The 26,093-nt window shown below is 37.6% G+C and overlaps 2 protein-coding genes across 2 annotated transcripts; both read right to left on the bottom strand.

Annotated features, from left to right (window-relative positions):
* Nucleotides 1–8,469: 8,469 nt before the first annotated feature.
* Nucleotides 8,470–20,902, bottom strand: LOC119778605 (microfibril-associated glycoprotein 4-like). The gene is made up of 6 exons (XM_038277927.1): nucleotides 20,826–20,902; nucleotides 14,694–14,849; nucleotides 12,800–12,838; nucleotides 11,700–11,796; nucleotides 11,430–11,597; nucleotides 8,470–8,675 (listed from the first exon to the last, which is right to left on the bottom strand). Exons 1-6 carry the CDS (start codon nucleotides 20,829–20,831, stop codon nucleotides 8,470–8,472), a joined length of 672 nt encoding a protein of 223 aa, XP_038133855.1. The 5' UTR covers nucleotides 20,832–20,902.
* Nucleotides 20,903–24,278: 3,376 nt separating this feature from the next.
* LOC119778604 (GTPase IMAP family member 4-like) lies at nucleotides 24,279–25,883 on the bottom strand. Its single transcript, XM_038277926.1, has 2 exons — nucleotides 25,841–25,883; nucleotides 24,279–25,566 (listed from the first exon to the last, which is right to left on the bottom strand). Exons 1-2 carry the CDS (start codon nucleotides 25,881–25,883, stop codon nucleotides 24,527–24,529), a joined length of 1,083 nt encoding a protein of 360 aa, XP_038133854.1. The 3' UTR covers nucleotides 24,279–24,526.
* Between the last annotated feature and the right edge of the window lie 210 nt (nucleotides 25,884–26,093).

Below are 26,093 nucleotides of genomic sequence, written 5' to 3'. Positions count from 1 at the left end.
CTGTGCAGGAGGCTCTGCTCAGGAGGATCCACGGCGGACTCTGCTGGAGAAGGGTGGAACTTCTCCAGCCTCCAACAGAAAGGGATCAGGTAGGCTCAGAAACGAGGGACAAAGACAAGTCGGTTGGCAGGCAGGCAGGCAGACAGACTGGTCTTCAATAACAAGGGCTGGAAGGTTCTTACTGGCCTGACCCGAAATGATCAGGACAGAACTTACATGCAGGTGGCGACAGGTGAAACCAGTAGAGGTTAATTGCATGGAGGGTGGAGAATGAACCGGAGTGTTAATTGAGAACAGAATCACCTCCAGTGCGAGGATCATCATACAGGTCAATAAAAAAAGAGCTTTGATGTGTCTGTTTTACTAAAGATGAGGACCGGAAATGTAATTTGTATGTAAATAGAGCTAATCGACAAAAAGAGAGACAGACCATTGGCTGCAGCTGACCTGAGGAAATAGACTGAGATAAGATTAAACAGATTGACCGAAAACTCCTTGTAAGGGGCCAATCTGGTACGGTTTTTCTCCAGGGGTAAACAAGGGTTTGCCTAAAGATGTTTGTAGAACTTATTGGTGATCTTTAGTTAATTTAACCCAATAGTTAGTTATTGTAAGTAGAGTTACACGTTTTTTGGCTGTTTCATGGTTGTGATTTATGAGATAGACTTCCTGTCTTAGGTCTGCTTTTTACCACTCAGATTGGATATATGAGTTCCTCATTATAAAAGATAAGAGGCAGTAAAAGGAAAACTGAATGAGACAAGATCTGAATGATCTGAGAATAACAATGAGATAAACACCTGTTTAACATTCATTTGTTAGGTTTTTTTTTTTACTTGTAGCTCCCAATATTTTGGTGATTAGCCTTTTTAGTAGTGTTACACTGATGCCATTTTTTGGCCCTGATATTGATACCCGATACCTGGCTGTGCAGTTTTGGCCGATACCAAACCGATACTATCTGTTTGAAATCGATGTGTGTATGTATGAAGAACTGCATACTCCTTGGATGTAAAATAATTGCCACCATGGCTTTGTCAAGCAGCGGCTTACCTTTGTGAAGCAGACTAATATGAAGTGAATCCAGTAGAACTTTTATTGTCTACCTGGAATCAGTGATTACGGGGGCCCAGAGATGTCAACACTAAAACAAAAGCTGCAACACAAATACAAAAGCTGCAACATAAATACAAAAGCTACAACACAAATACAAAAGCTGCAACACAAATACAAAAGCTGCAACACAAATACAAAAGCCACAACACAAATACAAAAGCCGCAACAGCAATAAAAAAGCCGCAACACAATTATAAAAGCTGCAACACAAATACAAAAGCCACGAAACAATCACAAAAGCCGCAACACAAATACAAAGCTGCAATATAAATGCAAAAGCCGCAACAGATATATATGAAAGCCTAAACGGAAATGTAAAAGCCGCAACGGAAATATGAAACTACAACGGAAGTTACGTAACAATGGTCATTATACACATCTATATTGTATATGTAGATGCCTCATTGGAAGCTGTCGACAGCGCGGCGGATGTGCCTGAAGGGAGTCCATCTTGGACCAGACCACAGTTCAGACAGCTGCAGTCAGAATGAATAGGAGGCTCCTTAGATCTCATTTTAAGCACATGAAAGACAAGTCAGAAATAATATGATAATAATCTTTAACATATCACAACCCCTCTGGGCCACCGTAGGGGATAATAGCTGAACAAACTTTTTGCACCTTTTTTTCTCACTTTTTGCTATTTGTTGGTACTCGCTGATACCACCATTTTAGTGCTGCATCGGGGCCCCACCGGATACTGGTATCGGTATCAGTGCAAAACTACTTTTTAGTATTAAAGAGGGTAAGATAACAACAGCAAAAACAGCAATAATAGTAATAATAATCACCATCATAATGATAATAATATGTATGATGAGATCATATGTTTTTGGAAGGGAGTTTTATTGTATTATCTCCCTGTTTTAGATCAGTGTAATATTGATAGGAGAGGAAGAAGATTAGAAGACTGATAGAAAGAAGATGAATGAGAAGGGAGGAAAATAGGAACAGAGTATCAGAGTTTCATTTTTTTTTCTTTTCATGTTTCTACAGTTGAGTATAACTATGTTTCAGCCTTTCCTCTTTTCAGCTTAAAACATCCTAAATGTGAACATGAACACGAGCTTCATGTTCTTTATTTCTACATTTCAGTATAAACATGCAAATTAATTTTATTCTTAATTGGTACAAACTTGACAAACAACAAAGAGCTGAGGATTGTTTTAGTGGGGAAGACTGGAAGTGGGAAGAGTTCCTCTGGGCGACGGTGCTTCGAGTCTAAATGCAGCCCCAGATCACTGACTGTGGATTGCTCCAAATGTAACACAGCTGTTGATGGAAACCAGATTGCTGTTATTGACACACCTGGCCTGTCTGATACCAGGTTTAATGAGTATAAAACAGTGAAAGATTTTAGCCTCTGCATTCCTTTGGCTGCTCCTGGGCCCTACATTTTCCTGGTGGTCATTGCACTGAACAGGTTCACTGAAGAGGAAAAGAAATCAGTCCAAAAGATTCAAGACATTTTTAGAGAGACTGCTGAAGATGTAAAAGTCAAATTGATACAAATCCTCAGGTCTCTTTCTCTCACAGTCTTCTTTAGACTCTTTCTTAGTGGTTAAATGAATGTCCAGTTTTCCCTCTCCTGAACTACAGCTCAAGGTGCCTGTTATAATATCCCAGCTCGTGAAAGATACAGATGTCATTAGAGATTTGCAATAAAACCTATCATGCTCTAAATGGGAAATCAATCAAATAAAACTGAAAAATTATTTTCATTGCAAAGCATCTTTTATCAGACAGGAACTGAACAGCAGAGGGCAGCAAAATACACTGGAAACATATACTAGAATAAGTAGAAGATATTCCATCTCATAGACTCTTGTCTTATTTTTTATTTTTTTTTTATTTTGCCTATAAAGTGTGTAAAACAACAAGACATGATTGAAGTTAAAGGAAAATTCCAGTTTTTAACACTTTTAGCCCATTTTCTGTAGTGTCCAGGATGAAATCGAATGATCGACACCAAAATGTTGACAATTGGTCCTGTCTCTGCTATTTGGCTCATGCAGAATCCCCCCCTGGCTGCTTCAGAATGGCTTCCATAGTGCATGTCCGATAATGTCCTTAAAACAACCTTAAGCGTTCTTTTTTTAAAATATGCTACTCACCGGGTCGTCAGCGCTGTTCAATGACGTTCCAAAAAAAGTTTCGTAAAGAAAAAACGTTCCTGTAGTGTTTTATTTAGCATTTTGTAAATCCCATTGAGTTCTGTTGGAATAGTCAATATCCCTCCGCCACCGGAAACGGAAATGGGGCCTGTTTACACTTAGTTGTAGTCTTTTCGCAAGGCCCAAGTGTTTTTGCTTCACTCTGTGTACTCCGACGTCGAGGTGCTAACGTCTCTGTTAAACACTTTAAAAAACTCTGAAAATGGAATACGAAAGGTGGATTCTTGAGGAGGACATATTGGACTTTCAGTTTGACGGTAGAGGATACCGTCGCCAACTAGTGGTCTGGAGTGTGCAACGCTTCAGATTCGAACGGGAAGCGGAAGTTTATAAGCGGATGTGATGTATCGGAAAAAAATAGTTCTGGGATTTACAAAATGCTAAATAAAACAAGACAGGAACGGTTTTTCTTCACAAAACTTTTTTTGGAACGTCATTGAACAACGCTGACGACCCGGTGAGTAGCATATTTTAAAAAAAGAACGTTTAAGGTTGTTTTAAGGACATTATCGGACATGCACTATGGAAGCCATTCTGAAGCAGCCAGGGGGGGATTCTGCATGAGCCAAATAGCAGAGACAGGACCAATCGTCAAAATTTTGGTGTCGATCATTCGATTTCATCCTGGACACTACAGAAAATTTTCCTTTAAATTTTTTTTGGTAAAATTAATTGGTGTAGATCAATGGATAAATGCAGCAGTCCCCAGGAAAAGAGGTGATGGTTAGAACACCTTAGGTAGAATTTGTATGTATAGGTTTGATGAGATTTAGTCTTAGTTGCCAGCTGATTTATATCTGTGAAGGTGGTAGGCAGCGGCGGGCGGTACATATAGGCCTTTAGTGGGCACCAATATGCATCTAATTACCAGATAAAATAGCACAAAAGCATGAAAATAAAATATATCACTGTTACTAGAGATACTGATTATATATATACAAAATTCATCCTTCTGTCTTTGTACAGGAAGTTTTAGTATCTCCATTTAATATCAGCCACTGGGGCCAGAAAAAACCTTTACCAAAAGTGAATGTAAAATGCAGATTGTCACTAATTTAACTTGGCTGTAAACATTTTGGTCTGACTGACCAATCAGAGGACATAAAATGCTGATGTTTGGGTGGCCCCCTAACTGGGCCAGTATGGGGCAAGTTCGAAATCTGATTTTCTGAAAGAAGACTAAATCTAAGTCAAACCTATACATGCAAATTCAACCTAAGGTGTTCTAACCATCACCTCTTTTTCAGGAGGACTGCTGCATTTATCCATTGATCTACACCAATTAATGTCACCAAAAAAATCCCTTTAACTTTAATCTTGTCTTGTTGTTTTATACACTTTATAGGTAGCGAGCTAAAGTAGACCCAAAGTACATCAAGGCTTTGTTTCAGTGTTCCTAAAATGTAACAGAATGGAAACAGAGTTCACTCACCTAAATACTATAGGAAATCTTTGATGGATATTTGAATAGGAAAATATGATTACCAGTTATAATAAAATATCATCCTACAAGTACTGCAACTAAAATAAATAACACTCTAAATAGCGCCCACCTCCAGAACAAACCTAGGAAAAAAGGAAATCACACACGCTCAAAGACAACTCCCATTGAATTACAATCATCTATATAGAAAACACTTAATCTCTGTGGCAGAGCTGTGTTTAGACCAATGCAACCAGTTGACATGTATCTACAGTACTCAACAATGCAGTAAATCAGGTTTCTTCAACCTTTCTAATCCAAAGAGCCATTTTACTACAAGCCCTACTAAATCAAAGCATTTGAGACATAACTATTGCATGACCTTTAAATAAAACACAACCTATTAATTTTGTTGAATATCTGCTATAGGATTTTTTTTTGCCATTTTATAAAACAACATTTTGTTTTTTTTTATCTTTTAACCATTTAGTACCAAGTGCATCATATTTGAGTTTTTAAGACCTCTATATCATCAGAGTGATATTTTTGTTCTTAAAAAATTGTTCAATCTGACACACACAGTGAATAAACAATCCATCATAGATTGTACAGAAATATCCAATGTATCATATATGGCACAAACAAAATCTAATTTAGTGTGTTTTTTTTTTTTTTAGCCAGAATTTTTAATAGTTAAAAAAAAAAAGTTTTAGTGTTGAAAAATAAACATTTCTTAAAAAGTAAGCATGGGTTAAATTTTTTATGGACATTATGTACAACAATGAAAAGTTTCCAAGCCAATGACGAGAAAAATATATCTAACAACATACAATACTTCTGTTTTGAAAATTCTGTGTCAATATTCTTAAAAATTGAAAAAGCCTCTAAGATTTGTATATATTGATATACTATATTCAAAACCAGTAGTTGGTCCTTTTTTATTTTAGCAACTATTAAGAGACCTTGTACAGAGTCCGAGTAGCCAATTAAAGCTATAGAGGTGCAAGTTTCAGGCCCCTGATATATACTCATAAGATGACACCTAAATATACAAAATAGTTCGATAACTCTGAATTTAAAAGCTTTGTAAAAGGAAATAAACAAAAAGGCAAGGGGAGGGCATAAAGGCAACTCAACAGTAGTTCTGCATCTCATAAGGCATGCTATTTGAATGAGCAGAGGCTATTTTTCAGGTGGCTCACTATATGTAAGGTATTGTCATCTCATGGATGAAACTATTTTTTTTTTTATCTATCTATCTAACTAAATCAAATGTTGTGTAATTTTCCTGATCATGTGTGTGTCATTGAGAGCCAAACAGTTACATCTGTTATGTTGACCAACTGATGAGCAAATTGGACCAGTGACCTTTTTAACTGCATGTGCATACAGCTCTTGTAAGGGTAAGCAGCAGTTCACCGTCAGCCGTTTTTGTTAAATAGATAGACAGACAGACAGACAGACAGACAGACAGACAGACAGATGATAGATAGATAGATAGATAGATAGATAGATAGATAGATAGATAGATAGATAGATAGATAGATAGATAGATAGATAGATAGATAGATAGATAGATAGATAGATAGATAGATAGATAGATAGATAGATAGATAAAATTAAGAGAATGGTTTTGAAGAAATGCATACAGTTGGAAAGAAGGTTATGAATGTAGGTTAGTGTTTCGGATTGATTTTAAGTCAGTAGTGATGGTCTTGAAGCTCCTGAGCACCCACCACTGCTGGTAGGAGATCCTGAGCTTGAGGGGAGTACAACATTTGGTGATTTCCAAGAAACATCCCCACTAAATTTTGTAACAGGGTTCAGAGGCTTGCATTATGTATACTATTGTTCTGAGTATAAAAAGATAATAAATTAACACTTTTACCCCCAAGATTGAATAATAAGATTAAATAAAAAAAATAATAAAATAGAAAAATAAAAAAAACCTTTTTGATTTATTAGCTATATAATCAGGTATATCTGGAGCTACTGTAATCATCAAAGCTATGAGCAGCAAGAAATACAGCTGGTGAACTTTAGAGTGTGTACCTGCAGATTGTGTGGAACAACCTTAAACAGACATATAGCAGCTTAGCAGGGAGATAATGCCTAAAACACTGCATTAAACACTTTCTCTGTCTCCTCTGAATGAAGGTCTATATAGGTAATATTTAGGAGTTATGATAGAAAGAACTATATGTTATTTCTGTGATTCTTAGTTTTTCTATCTATCTATTGGACAAAAATGGCTGACGGTGAGCTGCTGCTTACCCTTACAAGAGCTGTATGCACACACAGTTAAAAAGGTCACTGGTCCAGTTTGCTCATCAGTTGGTCAACGTGACAGATGTAACTTTTTGGCTCTCAATGACACACACATGGTCAGGAAAATTACACAATATTTAATATATATATAGATAGATAGATAGATAGATAGATAGATAGATAGATAGATAGATAGATAGATAGATAGATAGATAGATAGATAGATAGATAGATAGATAGATAGATAGATAGATAGATAGATAGATAGATAGATAGATAGATTGATTGATTGATTGATTGATTGATTGATTGATTGATTGATTGATTGATTGATTGATTGATTGATTGATTGATTGATTGATTGATGTAAACATGTTTCTGCATGGGATTTTTTGTCCAAGTTTTAAAGGCATTTTTTTGCTGGAGAACTTAAAGGGAAAAAAATCCAGTATATAATTACACAGGTTAAAATTTCAGTGTTGTAGAGTCAATGTCTAAAAATAAGTAAGTGGTTGTTTTTTAGGCCCCTTTTTAATGTTATCTACAAACTAAGATATCATGTCATACTTTTTAACCAATAATAAATAGAGAAAATTATTTAAGTGAAAAGGTAATAAACATTCTGCTGCTGTTGAGCTTTTAAATGTGATGCCTTACCTTACCTTTCAAACTTAACCTTACAATTACTCTATCAATGTCACGGTTTTTGGTTCTGTTTAAGTTTGAGTTTGCATTGGTTTTATTTCCATTTTGTGTTATTCTAGTTCTTTTTAATAGTTTTTGAGTTCTTATGTATTTATTTTTAACCCTTTGTTCCCGTCTTGTGTCAGTCTCCATATCGTAGCTTCCTTCTATTCTTCTTTCCACCTGTTACTCGTCTGCCATTTAGTCCTCCCAGTGTTTCTGTCTCCCATATATAACCCTGTTATTCAGCCGCTCTTTCCTGGTTCCTCATCACGTCTTGGCTTTTTGCTTCTGTTGACACCCCTTTGGAAATCAAACTGTCAAGAAACCACCTCAGCCTTCGTCTCTGCATTTGGGTCCTTCAAATCACCACTCAACCCGACAATTAATTTAAAAAATCCGACACAAACACAAGTTACGTCCTCAACTCTTTTTTATTTGTAAAGCACATGCAAACAAAGAAGTCCAATGTATTACACTGTAATTTCCAACACAAATGTAAACGTCAAAAAGGCTTAACACGTCCAATTTTTTTTTGAATGACTGACAGTTGTAAGTTGTTAATAAGCTCTCTAAAACTGAAAAAAAGAAGGATAGCCTATTAGGAAAGTTTCAGGTAATTTATAAAGGCTAAATTTAAAAAAAGCAAACAATCATGTCAGCTACTTAAAAGGATGAAAACTAAGCTAAAGTAATGTAAAAGAAAAAAAAAAGGAAAAAAAAAAGAAAATTATATTCACATCGAAATTTATTTCTGACTGAATGTTTGAGGACAGTGGCCTCAATATTTAAATCTCATAAGACTTAAGCTTCCATCCAATTGAGAGCCATGATTTCCTGTATTGGGTTTATCGCTGCCCCCCAGCGATAAACCCCGTTAGGGTTGTTCTTATGACAAGTTCCGTACCAGTAAGCCCCCAAGTAGAGCTTGGCACAATTTCCAGTAAAAGTGTCCTGATCTTTGTCAAAGGTACTAAACTTCTGTCCATTGTGAAAACTTAGAGAGTCTCCTGCAAGATAAAAAAAAAAAAAAAAGAAAGAAAGAAATAACATGAACCTTGAAATAAATGAGAAAACATTCAGGTTAAAAAGTCTTTGCATTTAACCGTTTTTAGTTTATATCTCAAAATTAAAATAAATGTGAACTAGTGACTTTTCACGACCATAAGGCGCACCGTACTAAAAGGCGCACTCTCAGTTATGTGTCCCATTTCTGTATTTAACACACACATAAGGCGCACCGGACTATAGGGCGCATTTTTTATATACAGGTACATGTCCTCTACTACCTTTAAATACCTCTACTGCGTATTTAAAAATACAGCGGGGGCAAAACTGAGTATGACTGTGCTTTATTCATGTATTTATTACAAAGTATTAATCAAACCTGGCAGCTGGCCGTGAGACAGACACATCGCAGATGACACAGCGCTGTGATCACTCCTAAATTAACTTAAAATCCTGAAACCTGCCGACAGAATATGTTCGCTTTTATTACTGGTATCCTGGTGCCTGCAGTTTCAATTATTTAGATGAAAAACACCTGCCAGCAGCCGCGGTGAACGAAAGGATTTCTGCTGTCGGTGCACCGCTGGTATGTGGGGGTCTGAGCGCCTCCGACAGAAATAGATAATCTGGATGAACTGACTGCAATTATGAAGTTTTCAGGTGGACTTTCTCACTTAAAAACATATTTAATCTACTTTATTCCCACTGATCACAGCAAATATAGCTGCAAGATTTAGATTATTTAGATGAAAAAACACCTGCCAGCCACCGCGCTGAAGAGGAGGAGACCCGCCCACAGGCTGCTGTTGAATTAAGTTTTCAGGTAGAAAAATAGAGCGGGAGCAAAACTGAGTATGATTGTGCTTTATTCATGTATTTATTACAAAGTATTAATCAAACCCATCAAAGTCATCATCCTCTGTTTCTGAATTAAACAGCTGCGCTAAATCAGACATGCCAGTTTCCCCTTCTGCGCTGTCAGTCACTTTCCGTGCAGCGCAGCTCCTCAGAAATAATGCCGGCTTTTGCAAAAGCTTGAACAACAGAGCCAGCAGACACGTTAGTCCATCTACAATCCATCCGCAAACTGTGGCGTAACTTGCCCGGCGCTGCCTTCCACTTATCCTGAAACTGTGGTCTCCGTCTGTCATCCATCGCTCCCACGCCGCTCGCAGCCTTACTTTGAACGGTTCCCACCAATGTCGAGCGGTTGAAGTTCCTTTGTCAGACCCCCCGGGATAACGGTGAGCACAGCGTTCATTGATTCACCTTTTTTTTCACATCGGCTGTGAGATGGGCACGCAGCGATGGTGATGCGTGGAAAAAAGCACCTGGTCTCCTCACATAGGCTACACCTCCCTCAGCCACGCTTTCATCATCTCCTCTTTCATCAGAGCGCTGTGTCTGTCTCGCTGTCAGCTCCCAGATCAGCTTCTCTGATTGGTTGATGCGGCGCGTCCAGCAGCAAAACTTAAAATTTTCCATCTCGAGCTGCAGCAGCGCGTTGGCGGTGCATCAGATGCTTAAACGATCCCGACGTGCTGCACCTGCGGCTCAAAACGCGCTGCAGGACCTTTTGCTGCACCTATACGCGCGTCAACCATTTACTTTGCATGTAAACTCGCTGCTTCTGCTGCACCTGCTGGGTCCGGTTCACACCGATGTTGAGCGGTTGAACAGCGAGCACAGGGTTAATTTGTTTCCCCATGTTTTTCACATCAGCTGTGAGATGGGCACGCATGGAGTTACAGATTAATGGTGATGAGTGGGAAAAAAACACCTGGTCTCCTTACATTCAGCCACTCTTTCATCATCTCCTCAATGAGGTGGTCTCAAAAGTCGCAGTGACAACACACATAGGGCGCACCGCACCAAAGGGCGCACCGCACATTTTGAGGGGAAAAAAAGACGTTTAAGTGCGCCTTATAGTCGTGAAAATACGGTAAGCAAATTATGAGGTGTGATTAAAGATCAGTAAAAATGCAGCTGTTCTATAACTCGCCTCAGTGGTATTATGGAGAACATTAGTGAGCAAGCAACATCTTCATGGAAAGCACTAGGAAGCAGTTCAAAGTCTATAAAATTTAACGTCCTGCATTGAAATATCCCTAAACATACAGCAAGAGCTGCACCAGGTGTCCAAGTGGGCTGTTCAACTAAATTGCTCAGGCGCCAATAGTTATCGACAGCTCGAAGGGCCAGATATCAGTTAATTACAGTCACTATGTACAAAAAATGGCAGTATTAGACTGACTTGTTATCTCTAACAAAAAATGTTTAAGCCTAGTGATAGTCATAGTAACTAGACTCATTAAATTTCAAGAATCAATTCAACCTAACCTGGCCACTAGAGGGTTGTTAAATAACAGATCAAACTTTGGTAAAGAGGTGCTGGGTGGTGCTCCCTCAGTCAGCTGCATGCGGTAATAAACCTGAGTGCTCTGTATGCATTAAGAATCTTGCTCTCCAGGTTAACTAAACTTGAGCTATTTTGCAGAGAAGGATGTTTAAGGCATTCAGTCAGTGGATGTGCAAATTTTGTAGAGACAGTTCTCAAAATATAGTTCATTAAAGATTAACCAAAGCTCTACAAAATGAAGGATCAAGGGGGCTTAATACAAATACAATGTATTTGTGAAAGAAATCTCAGTTGAATGTAACAATCATAGTAAATCTAAACCATGAAAAATATCTTGTGTTGATTAAAGAAGAAAGCAATAACATATCTTCCTGCATCGTAAAGAGCTGGTACCCACCTGCCCCACCATCACTGAATCCCGATACTTGCAGAGTATATCCCGCAGATTCTGACCCAACAGAGAAAGAGGAGTAACGAGCATGAACTTGATTTCCTTCAAAGTCCTCCATGTCAACCAGCAGTTCATACCTTTTTCTGAGACTGAGCTGGTAGAGATTTTCAAGACCTAAAAACAGAAACATGGAGAAACTGATCTCTCAGGCTGTTCATTTGGTTTGCTGGTTCTTTTTTTTTTTTTATCTCCATACCTATTAGTTCTAGGTCTCACCAAGCCAGTACTCTCCAGCAGCATTTCCAAAACCTGTCTTGTATTGATCCCAGGGCCTGTAGAAGTTCACTGAACCATCCATCCTCCTCTGGAACACCTGCAGGGAGGTAAAATAAGTAACTCGCAGAACACCGCTGATATGTTACACTAAGAACAATATAGAAAGTATTGTTGCATTTAGATTTGATTAGATTTGGAACTATTTTAGATCTTCTGGTTCTTTCTCTAATTTCAGTTCCAACAATCTGATCCAGAGTTTGTTTTGGGAACTGTTGAACTGAGAATGAGTGTTGATAGCAAAGCACAAACTAGCTTGTTAGGAATCCAGTTTCTGTGGGTTGTTTGTGTGTTTTTCTCTCCCTCCACCACCAGGTGCTGCCCTGTTCTCGTTGGCCTTCCTGTACACCTGCTACTCGTTGGTTCATCAATGAGGAGTATTTGAGTGGCGGACTGTCACTACCTCGATGCCAGCCAAGCTGAGTTTAGCTGAGTCTAATCTGAGCCTTTGATTCTCTGAGTCTAACTTCGTTTTTTGTCTTTGCATTTTCGGCAGGAAGCCTTCCTGTGTAACTGGATGCCTGGCCTTCTCCCCCTGGAAGGATTAACTGAGTTGACACTGAGCAGGGGAAAACTTCCACACGTGACGTTCAAGTCCCTTTCGGAAATCCAAGTGACAGTCTGCTCCATTGCTCCTCAGGGTCCAACCTATGTCTAAATGTCCGCTTTCCAATGAGTTTCCACTTCTCTGGATAAACCCACACCAACTGGATCAAGGAAAGACAAGAACCCCCTCAAACGTGAGTCCCGCTTCCACTGTGCTAAAGACTTAATCAGTTTTTCCTGCGGCCCATGAACTGATCACTGTGATCACCTCTCCAGATTTTCCAGTTCCGGTTCACCAGTTCACTGAGTTCCTACTGTAGTTCAACTCCTGTACAGTCTCCTCAATAAACCTGTTAAACTTTTCCCCTGGTTCTCTGAGTGGTTCTCCTCATGCGGGTCAGATCTCTTAAATCTATCATGACACAGCGGAGCTGGAAGCATCGATAAAGATCAATCAGTCAGAGGATGGGATGAATCTAAAAGGTTTAGATTCTCACTGTCCAACGTCCTCCCAAACGATCCATGTCACAGAACACCTGCAGAGACACAAGCATGAGGTTCATCTTTCTTGTAGCTACACTGCTGCTATGTTATGTATTGTAATTAACACATTCATTCAGTCTGTGCATACAAAGAAAGCTAGAGTGAAAATCTATCAAAAAATAGTTTCATCCATGAGATGACATAACCTTACATATAGTGAGTGACCTGAAAAATAGCCTCTGCTCATTCAAATAGCATGCCTTATGAGATGCAGAATTACTGTTGACTTGCCTTTATACCTTCTCTTTGCCTTTTTGTTTATTTCCTTTTACAAAGCTTTTAAGTTCAGAATTATCCAACTATTTTGTATATTTAGGTGTCATCTTATGAGTATATATCAGGGGCCTGAAACTTGCACCTCTATAGCTTTAATTGGTTCTTTGGACTGGTTTTGAATATAGTATATCAATATATACAAGTCTTAGAGGCTTTTGAATTTTTAAGAATATTGACACAGAATTTTCAAACAGAAGTGTTGTATGTTGTTAGATATATTTTTCTCGTCATTGGCTTGGAAACTTTTCATTGTTGTACATAATGTCCATAAAAAATTTAACCCATGCTTACTTTTTAAGAAATGTTTATTTTTCAATACTAATTTTAACCCTTTGAAGTCTAAACCATGAAAGAGTAAGCGAAAACATATATATTTTTTAACTATTAAACATTTTGGGAAAAAAAAACCCACTAAATTAGATTTTATTTGTGCCATATATGATACATTGGATATTTCTGTACAATCTATGATGGATTGTTTATTCACTGTGTGTGTCAGATTGAACAATTTTTTAAGAACAAAAATATCACCCTGATGATGTAGAGGTCTTTAAAAAGTCAAAAATGAGGCACTTGGTACTAAATGGTTAAAAGATAAGAAACAAAATGTTGTTTCATAAAATGGCAAAAAAAAAAATCCTATAGCAGATATTCAACAAAAATAATAGGTTGTGTTTTATTTAAAGGTCATGCAATAGTTATGTCTCAAATGCTTTGATTTAGTAGGGCTTGTAGTAAAATGGCTCTTTGGATTAGAAAGATTGAAGACACCTGATTTACTGCAATGTTGAGTACTGTAGATACATGTCAACTGGTTGCATTGTTCTAAACACAGCTCTGCCACAGAGATTAAGTGTTTTTTTTTTTATATAGATGATTGTAATTCAATGGGAGTGTCTTTGAGCGTGTGTGATTTCCTTTTTCCAAGGTTTGTTCTGGAGGTGGGCGCTATTTGGAGTGTTATTTATTTTAGCTGCTGTACTTGTAGGATGATATTTTATTATAACTGGTAATCATATTTTCCTATTCAAATATCCATCAAAGATTTCCCATATTATTTAGGTAAGTGAACTCTGTTTCCATTCTGTTACATTTTAGAAACTCTGAAACAAAGCCTTGATCTACTATGGGTCTACTTTAGCTCACTGTTGTCGGGTAGAGTGGAGGTTTGAAGGACCCAAATGCAGAGATGAATGCTGAGGTGGTTACTTGCAAGTTTAATATCCAAAAGGTGTCAACAGAAGCAAAAATCCATCCAACTGCTATACTTCAGTATAACCACAGATTTGTTTTAAGTAAAATGTTTTTTTCTGTCGTCCAAATCACTGCAGCAGGGGTGGCAGATTCAGTTTGCACAATTACTTGTTTGTATCCCTACGTTTAGAATAGTCTGATATTAAAATTGCTGAAATGTATGACATTAAATAAAAAACACGGTACTAAACTGAATTTAAATTGGAATGACAGACTGAGCTTTGTTGGGTTTATATTTACTAAGCCTAACTAATAAAATACAGCTCACATTATATTTTCATAATCACATTTCCCTCAAAGAGAACATCATGAACGTACCTCAACAGCCGAACTGAACTCAATAGGATAGATAGTGTAAACTCCACTAGCTTGGCTGCTATCATAGTTATAGATGTCGCTGCAATCTAGAGGAAGCACAAGAGGCGATACGCTGTCCCATAGAGGAAGCAGGACAAGAAAGAGAGACACCTGCAGCTGAAACAAAGGATATTTAAGTAGGTTATTTACCAGTAGTTAAACTTTAATAATTTGGATCTTTACAAGACAAGAATAGGAACATAATAATAATAATGCCACATTTGTCTTAAACCGTAAGAAATTTTACAGATTTTGTGAAACATTTTCCTCATTTGTAAAATGTGATAGAAACTGCTGGTATTGTTTGCTAAGGAAGAATAATTAAACAGTGCAGAGTAAACATAATTAAGGCTGTCAAAATACTACAATGTAGGACCAATACTTATGATAGGAGAAATTTCAATGCAATTTTAAACCCCATTTTTAAAGGAAAATTTACTTCTGCCTAAAAACATAAATATTGTTATTTACAATATGATACATTTAACTACAATTACTGAATCAGGGCAAAACCATTTTTAATGGCAATAGAACTGTTGGAATCACATCCCGCACCATAAGGTCTTAGAGAAATACTGTATTTTTACCTCAACAAGAAACCTAGCAGCTATCAGGACAGACTGCAGCTTGTGTATCACACTGAAGTTAGAGTTGAGGATCCCTTCATTCATCTGCTTCAACTAAGTCAATGTCATTAAGACAAGGCAGAGAGGACCATAATGTGTAGTTATCTTAGCGCTTGTTACTGGCTTAATTATTCATTCCATTCACCTGTCTAGCTCAGTCCATTTTTTTTGTTACCGTTCATCTGATCCACCGGCTCCTGCATCATTTTAAGCTGGCTGCTAACAGTCATCAGAGCCAGGTTATTTCCCTTAAACCAGTGGAGAAGAGTGTTTTAAGCGTACCTTAGTGTTTCTGATTACCTGATCCTGTTCTGCCTCTCAACCACTGGGCCTGTCTTTTCCTGTTCTGAGCCATGTGTCTGACCTGGCTTCGGACTCCTGGATCTCTGAGCCTGCCAGTTCGTGTTCGATCTGTTTGCCTGACCTGTCTTGGGACTCCTGCTTGTTATCAGTTCTCCGGGGCTACAGTACACCATCTGGGACAGTCTGGGCAGCGCCCATTGCATCTTGTTGGCAGCCCACTGGCTGGTTCCTACCTAATTCTCTGGGCACGGACTGAACTTGTAAACCAGGTTAGTGACTCACATTTATAATCTTCCTCCGTAAGATTTACGTGGTCACTAACCTGTGTTTCCTCTCTGCAGGAAACACTTTTATTAAGTATTCCCTACTGGGTCCTCTGTTCTCAGCCTTGACAGTGATGATCATGTAATTTTATTTCTCAAAATATTTTTTTCTTTTGGTTTTCACCTGGAAAACAGACTTGAGTGGACATTCAACTGTGAAGCTGTCTACAAGAAGGGAGGTAGCAGACTGTGCTTTTTAATGAAGCTCATGTCCTTCAGTGCTTGCAAGAAGGTGCTGCAGATCATCATTAGATCTTTTCTGGAATGTGTGATCTCTTTAGCCATAAGCTGCTAGGTGGTAGCATCATAGTAAATATCATGAAGAACTTTACCAAGCTAATGAACTCATTTCTCTGTTTGACCTTGTTGAAATCTGATGTCAGTGATGTAACGGAAGCAACTCCCATCTGAATTCATCCCCCTGTGACGGAGTTTATTCAAAGAGCCAGCTCCTATTATATTTCCTGTTGCCAGTGGCCGAGTAAGGCTAGACACACCTGTTCTCAGCTGAAAGTTACGCTAAGTAGCAACCGATCCATCTTTGCTTGCTGATCAAGACAGGATACCTTTTTTACAATTCATAAGGGGCAGTTGGTAGTGACCATCTTTTCTTATGATTTATACCAAGTTGAACACATTGTTTCGTTAACCGGACTAAGCAACCTGTCTGAAGAGCCTAAAAGCCTAAAAAAAGCCAATTCATGTCTGGCTACTTTGTAGCACCCATGTTGTGAGCTCTAAATTTTCCCTTGTTTCAGCTTTACCTGCACAAACTATATCTCCTGGGACCAGCTAAACTTACCCATTCTCTTTCAGCTTCATTACAGATTAATGCATTTTTGTTCATTTTTCACTGTAAAACCCAATTAAACTCTACTGATTTGACTGCATTCAACATCTTTGCATCAGGGTTCATTCACATTTATCTGCAGCTATTTTTAAAGAACACCTTAACTGCATTAAGCCTTAAAAGTTAAACATACATAAGGCACTCTTGAATACCTTTTGAACCTGTTTTTCCCTATTTATTTACTTGTGCCTATTTTCAGTAGTGTTTAGTTTGCGTAGTTATTAGATATAATAATACTGTGTGATTATTAGCTAATAAAGATAGCATTGTATTTTAAGCAGTTATCTTTTGTGGTTATTTTACACACTGAACGCTTTATCACTCAGGTCAGATCCTTTAAGTAACATCTGAATGAACAGAGACAGATTTCTTTGGTTGGTGATTAATAACTCTGGTGATAGACATAGTCCATATTACTGAATTGGTGAAGACACCTTGAACATAACAGTTAAACAAGGTGTCCAACCTCTTTTGTAATGACTAAGAACCCTGGAGAATTAGCAAATTACAGTTATAGTCATGGAACTAATACTCATTAAGTTGTTTTTACCCTCAATTTGAAAAACCCACTAATTAACTATAACTTCCACATCTAGGTATTTAATAAAATCATAATCTTCTGGTAAACTTTCACAACACTTGTGATATTCAAAAGCTTTTAATTGGAGATGGCTGTGGTGTCAAATTACACTTCCTCCCTCCAAAATCATTTTGTTGATCTGCACCACACTCACCATGGCTAAAATGAGTGTAAGCATTAATAATTTGCGTTTCTGTGGCACCCAAATCGTAGGCGGCCCACATTTAGTGTGTGCCTGGTATTACTGATTACTCGAGTTTCTAAAAATAGAATGGAAGGCAGATCTTTTACTTTTCAAACGTCACTCCTGTGCAACCAACCAACAATTTTAGTCTGTGAGGGATACTATCTAAAATGTCCCTCTTGATAAAGCTTACTGTAAGAGTAACCCTAGCTATCATGAAATATGGCAATGTTTCTATGACCAGGGGTCAGCTACCTGTGACTCCAGAACCTACGACTTGCAGCTCCCTGGAACTTTTTCTAAAATTTATGGAAATTAAAAAAGCTTAATTATTATATATTTTTTTTGGTTTGTTTTAATATGGGCTGCTCAGTGGCACAGTGGGTACCACTGCTGGCTTGGAGCAATAAGCTTCCGGGTTCCATTCCCAATCCAGGTTCTTTCTGCAAGGAGTTTGCATGTCCAAAAACATAACGTTTGGTTTACTGGCTTCTCTAAATTCTCCTTAGTTGTGAGTGTTTGCATGAATGGTTGTTTATCCTGTTTGTCTCTGTTTTGCCCTGCGATGGACTGGCCACCGGACCAGGGTGTACCACAGCCCCTTAACCGTAGACACCTGGAAATAGGTACCAGCACCCCACGTGATCCCGCTTGGGATAAGTGTGATGGATGGATGGATGGATGGATGGATGGATGGATGGATGGATGGATGGATGGATGGATGGATGGATGGATGGATGGATGGATGGATGGATGGATGGATGGATGGATGGATGGATCAATGTTTTAATATGGAGGAAAGGAGGTCAAACAAACATTCATTTTGTTTTCCTATGTGGGAAGAAATGTGTATAATAAATACATTTAAACAATAAATGTAAACATTTATGTCGAAAAAGATTTGCGTTATAGCCTGCAACACATGATTTGGTGCAACTGCGGATGTGTCTTGGATCATGGTCCCAAAGTTAAAAAAGGAAGATACAGGGCTGTTAATCTCACCCATTGGGTGTGAGATTTAAGCATCTCAGAGTCTTCCCACGCTCTCTCTCCATATCCCCAAATTTTCTGGCAAATAAATGACGGACATTAAAACTCAACTCCATTCCACTTATTTATATCTAAAATTACCATGCTGATAAAAATACAGTCCGTGTTTTTAATACAACATTAATACTAGCACATGAGGACATGCCAGGCTGATACCTAGTGTGTATTTTTTCACCAGCCCAACTATACACTGTGATGACAGCAGCTGATATAAAAAAGACCGGGATTTCTAAGCAGTTACTACTGCTAAATTTTTGTATTATCTCACCTGAACAAAGATAATTCTCTTTGTCAATGATTGAAGATTTTAAGCAATCCAGCACTTGAGCAAATATATATAATTTATCAATGTGGAGACTGAGTGTAGGATGACATCAAATGGTATGGTTTTTCTTTACCTGGGGCTTGTTTTTAGTCCCAGTTTGAGTCCATGTTTCGCTCACAAATAAAATAATTATTGCTCAAGCTAGTTGAATAATCTCCCATTGGAATTTAGGAGGTTCACAAAAAGATAAAAGAACCTTTCAAAAGATCAGCCACCCAAGAAAGGAGTACCACATACAGAGTGCAGAACAACTCACTCATCCAGCATTGATAGAGGAGGAACGAGAGGGATGTTCTCATTTTATTATTACTTATCTTATTCATTTATCCTTATTTTGGTCCATTGAATATGTTTAAAAACTTTTCTTTTTTCTTCTTAAATTTCTATCACACCTTCCAGAATGAAGCATCCAAAGAAGAGCTGTCTTGTGCCATGGTAAGTTTTAATAAAATATACAACCTCCTACAAGGTCTGAATTGTTTAGCTGTTTTGTCAATTGTAAAAAAAAAAACAAAAAAAACAAAAAACTAATAACATAATGAGTGAAGGTTTTTAATCATTAGCCTATTACTAAATAGTCATACACATTGTAGTTTGCAATGGAGTCGATTGCACTGGTATATGCATTAGTGCCAGTAATCCAGTACTAGCTTAATAGTTCCCCATTTTATATTTTACATGAACTGTACACAATAATAAATTAACAAAATTTTGAAATTCTTAGTTTACAGTATATTTAAGAAGCAAATATTTTACCAGGACCCATTATTCTTAAATTCTCTGAAAAACACCAGAATATAGAAAATAATTTATATTGTGAAAAAATGTTTCCACATAACTACAGATAACTTATTGTTACTCAGTAAAATCTCCTGTTCTATCTAAAATTCCACGCTTTGCCTCTCCAAGGTTTGATGAAAAGATGGCAGCCCTGAAGATAGCTGATCAGAACAGAGGTTTCAAAGAAGATGGACCGAATCATTTGCTTTCATTACCAACGCAGAAGGATTTCCTGCATGTCTGCTTTGTAATGAGAAGTTGTCAAATGCAAAGGCATTTCCACAGAAGGACTTGGCTGACCACTAAGTTGGGAGTGAAAGAAAAACTGTGATTGCAGCACTTCTGGATAAATTAAAGGGGTGCAAAGATACATTTAAGAAGTGGATTGCATCTCCAAACTCCACTACGGCTGCTATTTCTTTTGTTTTGCAAGCATGGTTCACTCTGTTCATAGAAAGAGCAGGTATAGTGCTCTTATGCAGGTATGTTAACTTTCTTCCATTTTTTTCCCCAAATACTTAAAATAAGAATTACACCAAAAACATAATTCTTCATTGTGTTTCTATAATTTCATTAATGCAATAAATAAATAAAAAAAAAACAATACATTATTGTGCAATGGAATTTGAACTTAAAGCACCAAATATTGTAGTCACATGATGTGACATTTGCTCCAGGATAAACATTTAATAATGAATGCCTATTACTTTTTTGAGGCTCCATACAGATTTTTTTTTTTTGGTCCAATATGGCTCTTGTTTGGGTTGCCGACCCCTGCTATAGACATACCAAACATCTTAGCATGTGAATCCCCTCTAATGTCTTGATTGAGGTCTCTTATCCCACCCCTTGAAAGCTGAGATAATGGAATATCTTACTTAATTTTTTTCCCATATTTGTAATGTGTTTGTAAAAATCAAGAAAAAATTGTTTGCTCTTTAAGGTTAAGCATTAATTAAATATTTCAGAAAAAGGAACAGTTTTTCTGTTTTTTGTGACTCATTTACAGTCATTGATTTTAAATAATATTTTGTAAAACAAACAACCAAGAGATGTGAATTGATTAACTCACCTTCATGATATTAGCTGTCCTGTAGTACAAGTTGCACTGTAGGAATGAAAAATGTCAGCTTGAGTTTTTTAGATTTCTGCTACAGCAATAAATTAATAATTTACTAAAACTGTTGTGGGCGGAGGGGCGGACGGACAGACGGACCGACAAACAGATAGATCGATAGATAGATAGATAGATAGATAGATAGATAGATAGATAGATAGATAGATAGATAGATAGATAGATAGATAGATAGATAGATAGATAGATAGATAGATAGATAGATAGATAGATAGATAGATAGATAGATAGATAGATAGATAGATAGATAGATAGATAGATAGATAGATAGATAGATAGATAGATAGATAGATAGATAGATAGATAGATAGATAGATAGATAGATAGATAGATAGATAGATAGATAGATAGATAGATAGATAGATAGATAGATAGATAGATAGATAGATAGATAGACAGATAGAAATACTAAGAATCACAGACATAACTTTCTGGCTATCATAACTGCTCAATATTTCCTTTAGACCTTCAGCGGGAGGAGACTCAGCACAGAACAGAGAAAATGTTTAATGCAATGTTTTAGGCATTTTAAGCTGTTATGTCTGTTTAAGGTTGTTCCACATAATCTGCAGGTACACACTGAAGTTCACCAGCTGAATTTGTTGCTCATAGCTATGATGATTAGCTCCAGATAGAACTGATTATCTAGCTAATAAAGATGTTAGCAAAAAGTTTTTTGTTTTTGTTTTTTTATTCAATCAGAGGTCCCCCAGCTGCGTGTTCTCCTCTGGTCATCAAGTAAAAATCAAATATGGACACTGGTTCCCAATGTCCAAAAAGCATGGTCATAATATATGGCGCAACACTTCCCAGATCTTCTCAGGAAGCACCTGCCAGGCATGCAGACAATCCCATAGACATAAGAGTAGACCTAGACACATTGACTGTTAAGGTGCAGAAAGCTGGTCAGACAAAGGATGCTTCAGCACTGTGTGTCTCTAGAACATGTGCGTCAATACATCGACCTAAGGGCTCGAGAGATAATTTTATATATATAGATATAGATATATATATATATATATATAGATTTTTTTTTTCTTTTTAATATATATTTAGGTTTGTACTAAGCCTTATTCAGTCTTTAATTTTTAGAGCTACCTTTTATTACTAATAAACTGTATGCATTTTGAGGGCCATATCTAGTAAATTTGCACATCTACCAGTTTAATTACTTAAACATTCTTCTTTGCAAAACAGCAAAAGTTTAGCTAACCTGGAGGGCCAGATTGATAACGCAAAGCACTCAGCTTTATTACTGCCGACAGCTGATTGGGAGATCATCAATCAACACCTACATGTACAGTAGTAGCCATTCAAAAATTCCCCCTCTTTCCCTGATGGGTCCTTTTTAAACTTCAATCTTTGTACTAAAATATTTTTTTCTGTCATGATTTGTGGACATTAACATATAAAGAGAAAGAGTTATCTTCTGGTCAGAAGATATGCACAGCCTGCCACAGCCTACCATCTTCACAGACATAAATCATCCGGCAAGTAAGACTAAATCTCAAGTAAGACTAAATCTCAAACGTATACATGCACATTCAAGATATACAGGTGCTGGTCATAAAATTAGAATATCATGAAAAAGTAGATTGATTTCAGTAATTCCATTTAAAAAGTGAAACTTGTATATTATATTCATACATTACATACAAACTCATATATTTCAGATGTTTATTTTGTTTAATTTTGATGATTACAAATGACAACAAATGAAAATATCAAATTCATCATATCAGAAAATTAGAATATTGTGAAAAGGTTCAAAATTGATGGCCCCTGGTGCCACACTCTAATCAGCTAATTAACTCAAACCACCTGCAAAAGCCTTTAAATGGTCTTTCAGTCTAGTTCTATAGGCTACACAATCATGGGGAAGACTGCTGACTTGACAGTTGTCCAAAAGACGACCATCGACACCTTGCACAAGGAGGGCAAGACACAAAAGGTCATCGCTAAAGAGGCTGGCTGTTCACAGAGCTCAGTGTCCAAGCACATTAATAGAGAGGCGAAGGGAAGGAAAAGATGTGGTCGAAAAAAGTGTACAAGCAAGAGAGATAACCGCACCCTGGAGAGGATTGTGAAACAAAACCCATTCAAAAATGTGGGGGAGATTCACAAAGAGTGGACTGCAGCTGGAGTGAGTGCTTCAAGAACCACCACACACAGACGTATGAAAGACATGGGTTTCTGCTGTCGCATTCCTTGTGTCAAGCCACTCTTGAACCACAGACAGCGTCAGAAGCGTCTTGCCTGGGCTAAAGAGAAACAGGACTGGACTGCTGGTGAGTGGTCCAAAGTCATGTTCTCTGATGAAAGTAAATTTTGCATTTCCTTTGGAAATCAAGGTCCCAGAGTCTGGAGGAAAAGAAGAGAGGCACTTCATCCACGTTGCTTGAAGTCCAGTGTAAAGTTTCCACAGTCAGTGATGGTTTGGGGTGCCATGTCATCTGCTGGTGTTGGTCCATTGTGTTTTCTGAGGTCCAGGGTCAACGCAGCCACATACCAGGAAGTTTTAGAGCACTTCATGCTTCCTGCAGCTGACCAACTTTTTGGAGATGCAGATTTCATTTTCCAACAGGACTTGGCACCTGCACACAGTGCCAAAGCTACCAGTACCTGGTTGAAGGACCATGGTATCCCTGTTCTTAATTGGCCAGCAAACTCTCCTGACCTTAACCCCATAGAAAATCTATGGGGTATTGTGAAGAAGAAGATGCAATACACCAGACCCAACAATTCAGAAGAGCTAAAAGCCAGTATTAGAGCAACCTGGGCTATCATAACACCTGAGCAGTGCCACAGACTGATCGACTCCATGCCACGCCGCATTGCTGCAGTAATACAGGCCAAAGGAGGCCCAACTAAATACTGAGTGCTGTACATGCTCATACTTTTCATGTTCATACTTTTCAGTTGGCCAACATTTCTATAAATCCTTTGTTTTTATTGGTCTTCAGTAATATTCTAATTTTCTGATATGATGAATTTGAGATTTTCATTTGTTGTCATTTGTAATCATCAAAATTAAACAAAATAAACATCTGAAATATATGAGTTTGTATATAATGTATGAATATAATATACAAGTTTCACTTTTTAAATGGAATTACTGAAATCAATCTACTTTTTCATGATATTCTAATTTTATGACCAGCACCTGTACACCAATGAATAGTACAAAAAATCCTTCTAACTTTAGTTTCTTCTCTTTGTTTTGTATACTCTATAGGCCAGAGGACAGTCTGTGTCACTGAATATCTTCTACTCTAAGGTTATTCAACTATATAGGCAGAAAGGCAGAATTGTTTGTGAATGTTTCCAGTGTAATTTGCTGCCCCCTGCTGTTCAGTTCTGGTATAAATAAAGATCCTTGGAGACAAAAAGGATTTTTCAGTTTTGTTTTATTTATTTCCCATTGAGAGCATGATAAGTTTGCTTGTAAATATATGATTATATCTATATCATTAATCAGGTGGGATAGCATAACAGGCAGCTTAAGCTGCAGTTCAGGAGAGGGAAAACTGCATATTCATTTAACTACTAAAAAGAAAGACAAGATTATGTAGAACAACCTTAAGACAGTCTAAAGAAAACTGTGAGAGTAAGAGAACACATTGATTTCTGTCAAATATTTACAGTATAGCACATGGTCCACCCTCCGTCTTGCACTGATGCTCAGCTTCTCTTCTGGCTTTTTCTTCATAGTAGGCTTGCAGTCTCTCTTCCTGCTGTCTTAATTCTCTTTCTCTCTGTCCATTCATCATATCCATCATGGCTTTCATCTCTGTTTGTTTCTCCTCTTTCTCTCTTTGTCTCTCTTCCTTTAGCCACTCAAATGACTTCCTCTGCTGCTCATCTAGCTCCTGTCTGGCCATCCTTCTTTCTTCCTCTCTTTCCTTCCTCTCTCTCTCTCTCTCAGCTCTAAGAAGCTCATTCATTTTCTGCATCTCTCTCTGATACTTTGCCTGAATTTCTCTCTCTAGTTTTTCTCTCTCTTTCCGCATCTGCTCTTCTTTCTCCCTCAGCAGGCGTTGTTTCCTCTCTACGATTTCTCTCTCAGCCTTTTGGAACATCTCATTGGTGTAGTGACTTCCTCCATTTTTATGTACAATGTGTTTTATCTTCTGGAGCAGTTCAGTGACCTGAGGCTTTTTATCACTCTGATTGTTGTTGAACACATGATACTGGCCGTTACATCTTTTTACAAGTTCCTGTAGTTCTGAGCTTTCTTCCAAGAACTCTTCTATAGTGGTGTCTTGAAGCAGGTCTCCATGAGTAAAGAGAACCATGCTGTATTTATCAGCATCCTTTCCAAAGATTTCTTGAATCTTTTGGACTGATTTCTTTTCCTCTTCAGTGAACCTGTTCAGTGCAATGACCACCAGGAAGATGTGGGGTCCAGGAGCAGCAAAAGGAATGCAGAGGCTGAAATCTTTCACTGTTTTTTCCTCATTAAACCTGGTGTCAGACAGGCCAGGTGTGTCAATAACAGCGATCTGGTTTCCATCAACAGCTGTGTTACATTTGGAACAATTCACAGTCAGTGATCTGGGGCTGCATTTCGACTCAAAGCACCGTCGCCCTAAAATGGTGTTTCCAGAGGCACTCTTCCCACTTCCAGTCTTCCCCACTAAAACAATCCTCAGCTCTTTGTTGTTGGATAAGTTTGTAGCTGTAAAGAATAAAATAAATTTGTCTGGTTATACTGAAATGTAGAAATACAAACATGAAGTTCATGTTCAGGTTCACATCTAGGATGTTTTAGGCTGAAAAGAGGAAAGGCTAAAACATATTTATATTCAATTGTATAAATAAATATATAAAAAAACTGAAACTCTGATACAACTTCTATAATGCTTCAAGCTTAAAAGAGGGAGATACCAAAATACTGTATGTTTATGTTCTATTAGAATATGAAGACAAACTGTGTATATTTCCTGACTTACCAGAGTGTTTGGCTTTGTTTGAGCTGAAGTCCAGCTTCTCCATGATCAGGCTGAAGAGAGCAGGGAGGATGCTGAGATGAAGCAGTAGTGAATACTATGAAAGCAGCCTGCTCCTTTTATAGACCAGTTTGTCAAAATGAAACTGAAACTTCTTCTTTTTGTGCTGCAGTAACTGAAACCCTCAAGGGGAAAAAAAACCCTGTACACTGATATTCCACTGCTGTTATGGGGAGTAGACCTGTGAACAAAGATT

The sequence above is a fragment of the Cyprinodon tularosa genome, unplaced genomic scaffold (genome assembly GCF_016077235.1).
Source record: "Cyprinodon tularosa strain WSP-4 unplaced genomic scaffold, ASM1607723v1 ctg136, whole genome shotgun sequence".
Lineage (NCBI taxonomy): Eukaryota > Metazoa > Chordata > Actinopteri > Cyprinodontiformes > Cyprinodontidae > Cyprinodon > Cyprinodon tularosa.
Note: the sequence above shows the minus strand (reverse complement) of the source record. Positions and strands in the feature narration are given on the sequence as shown.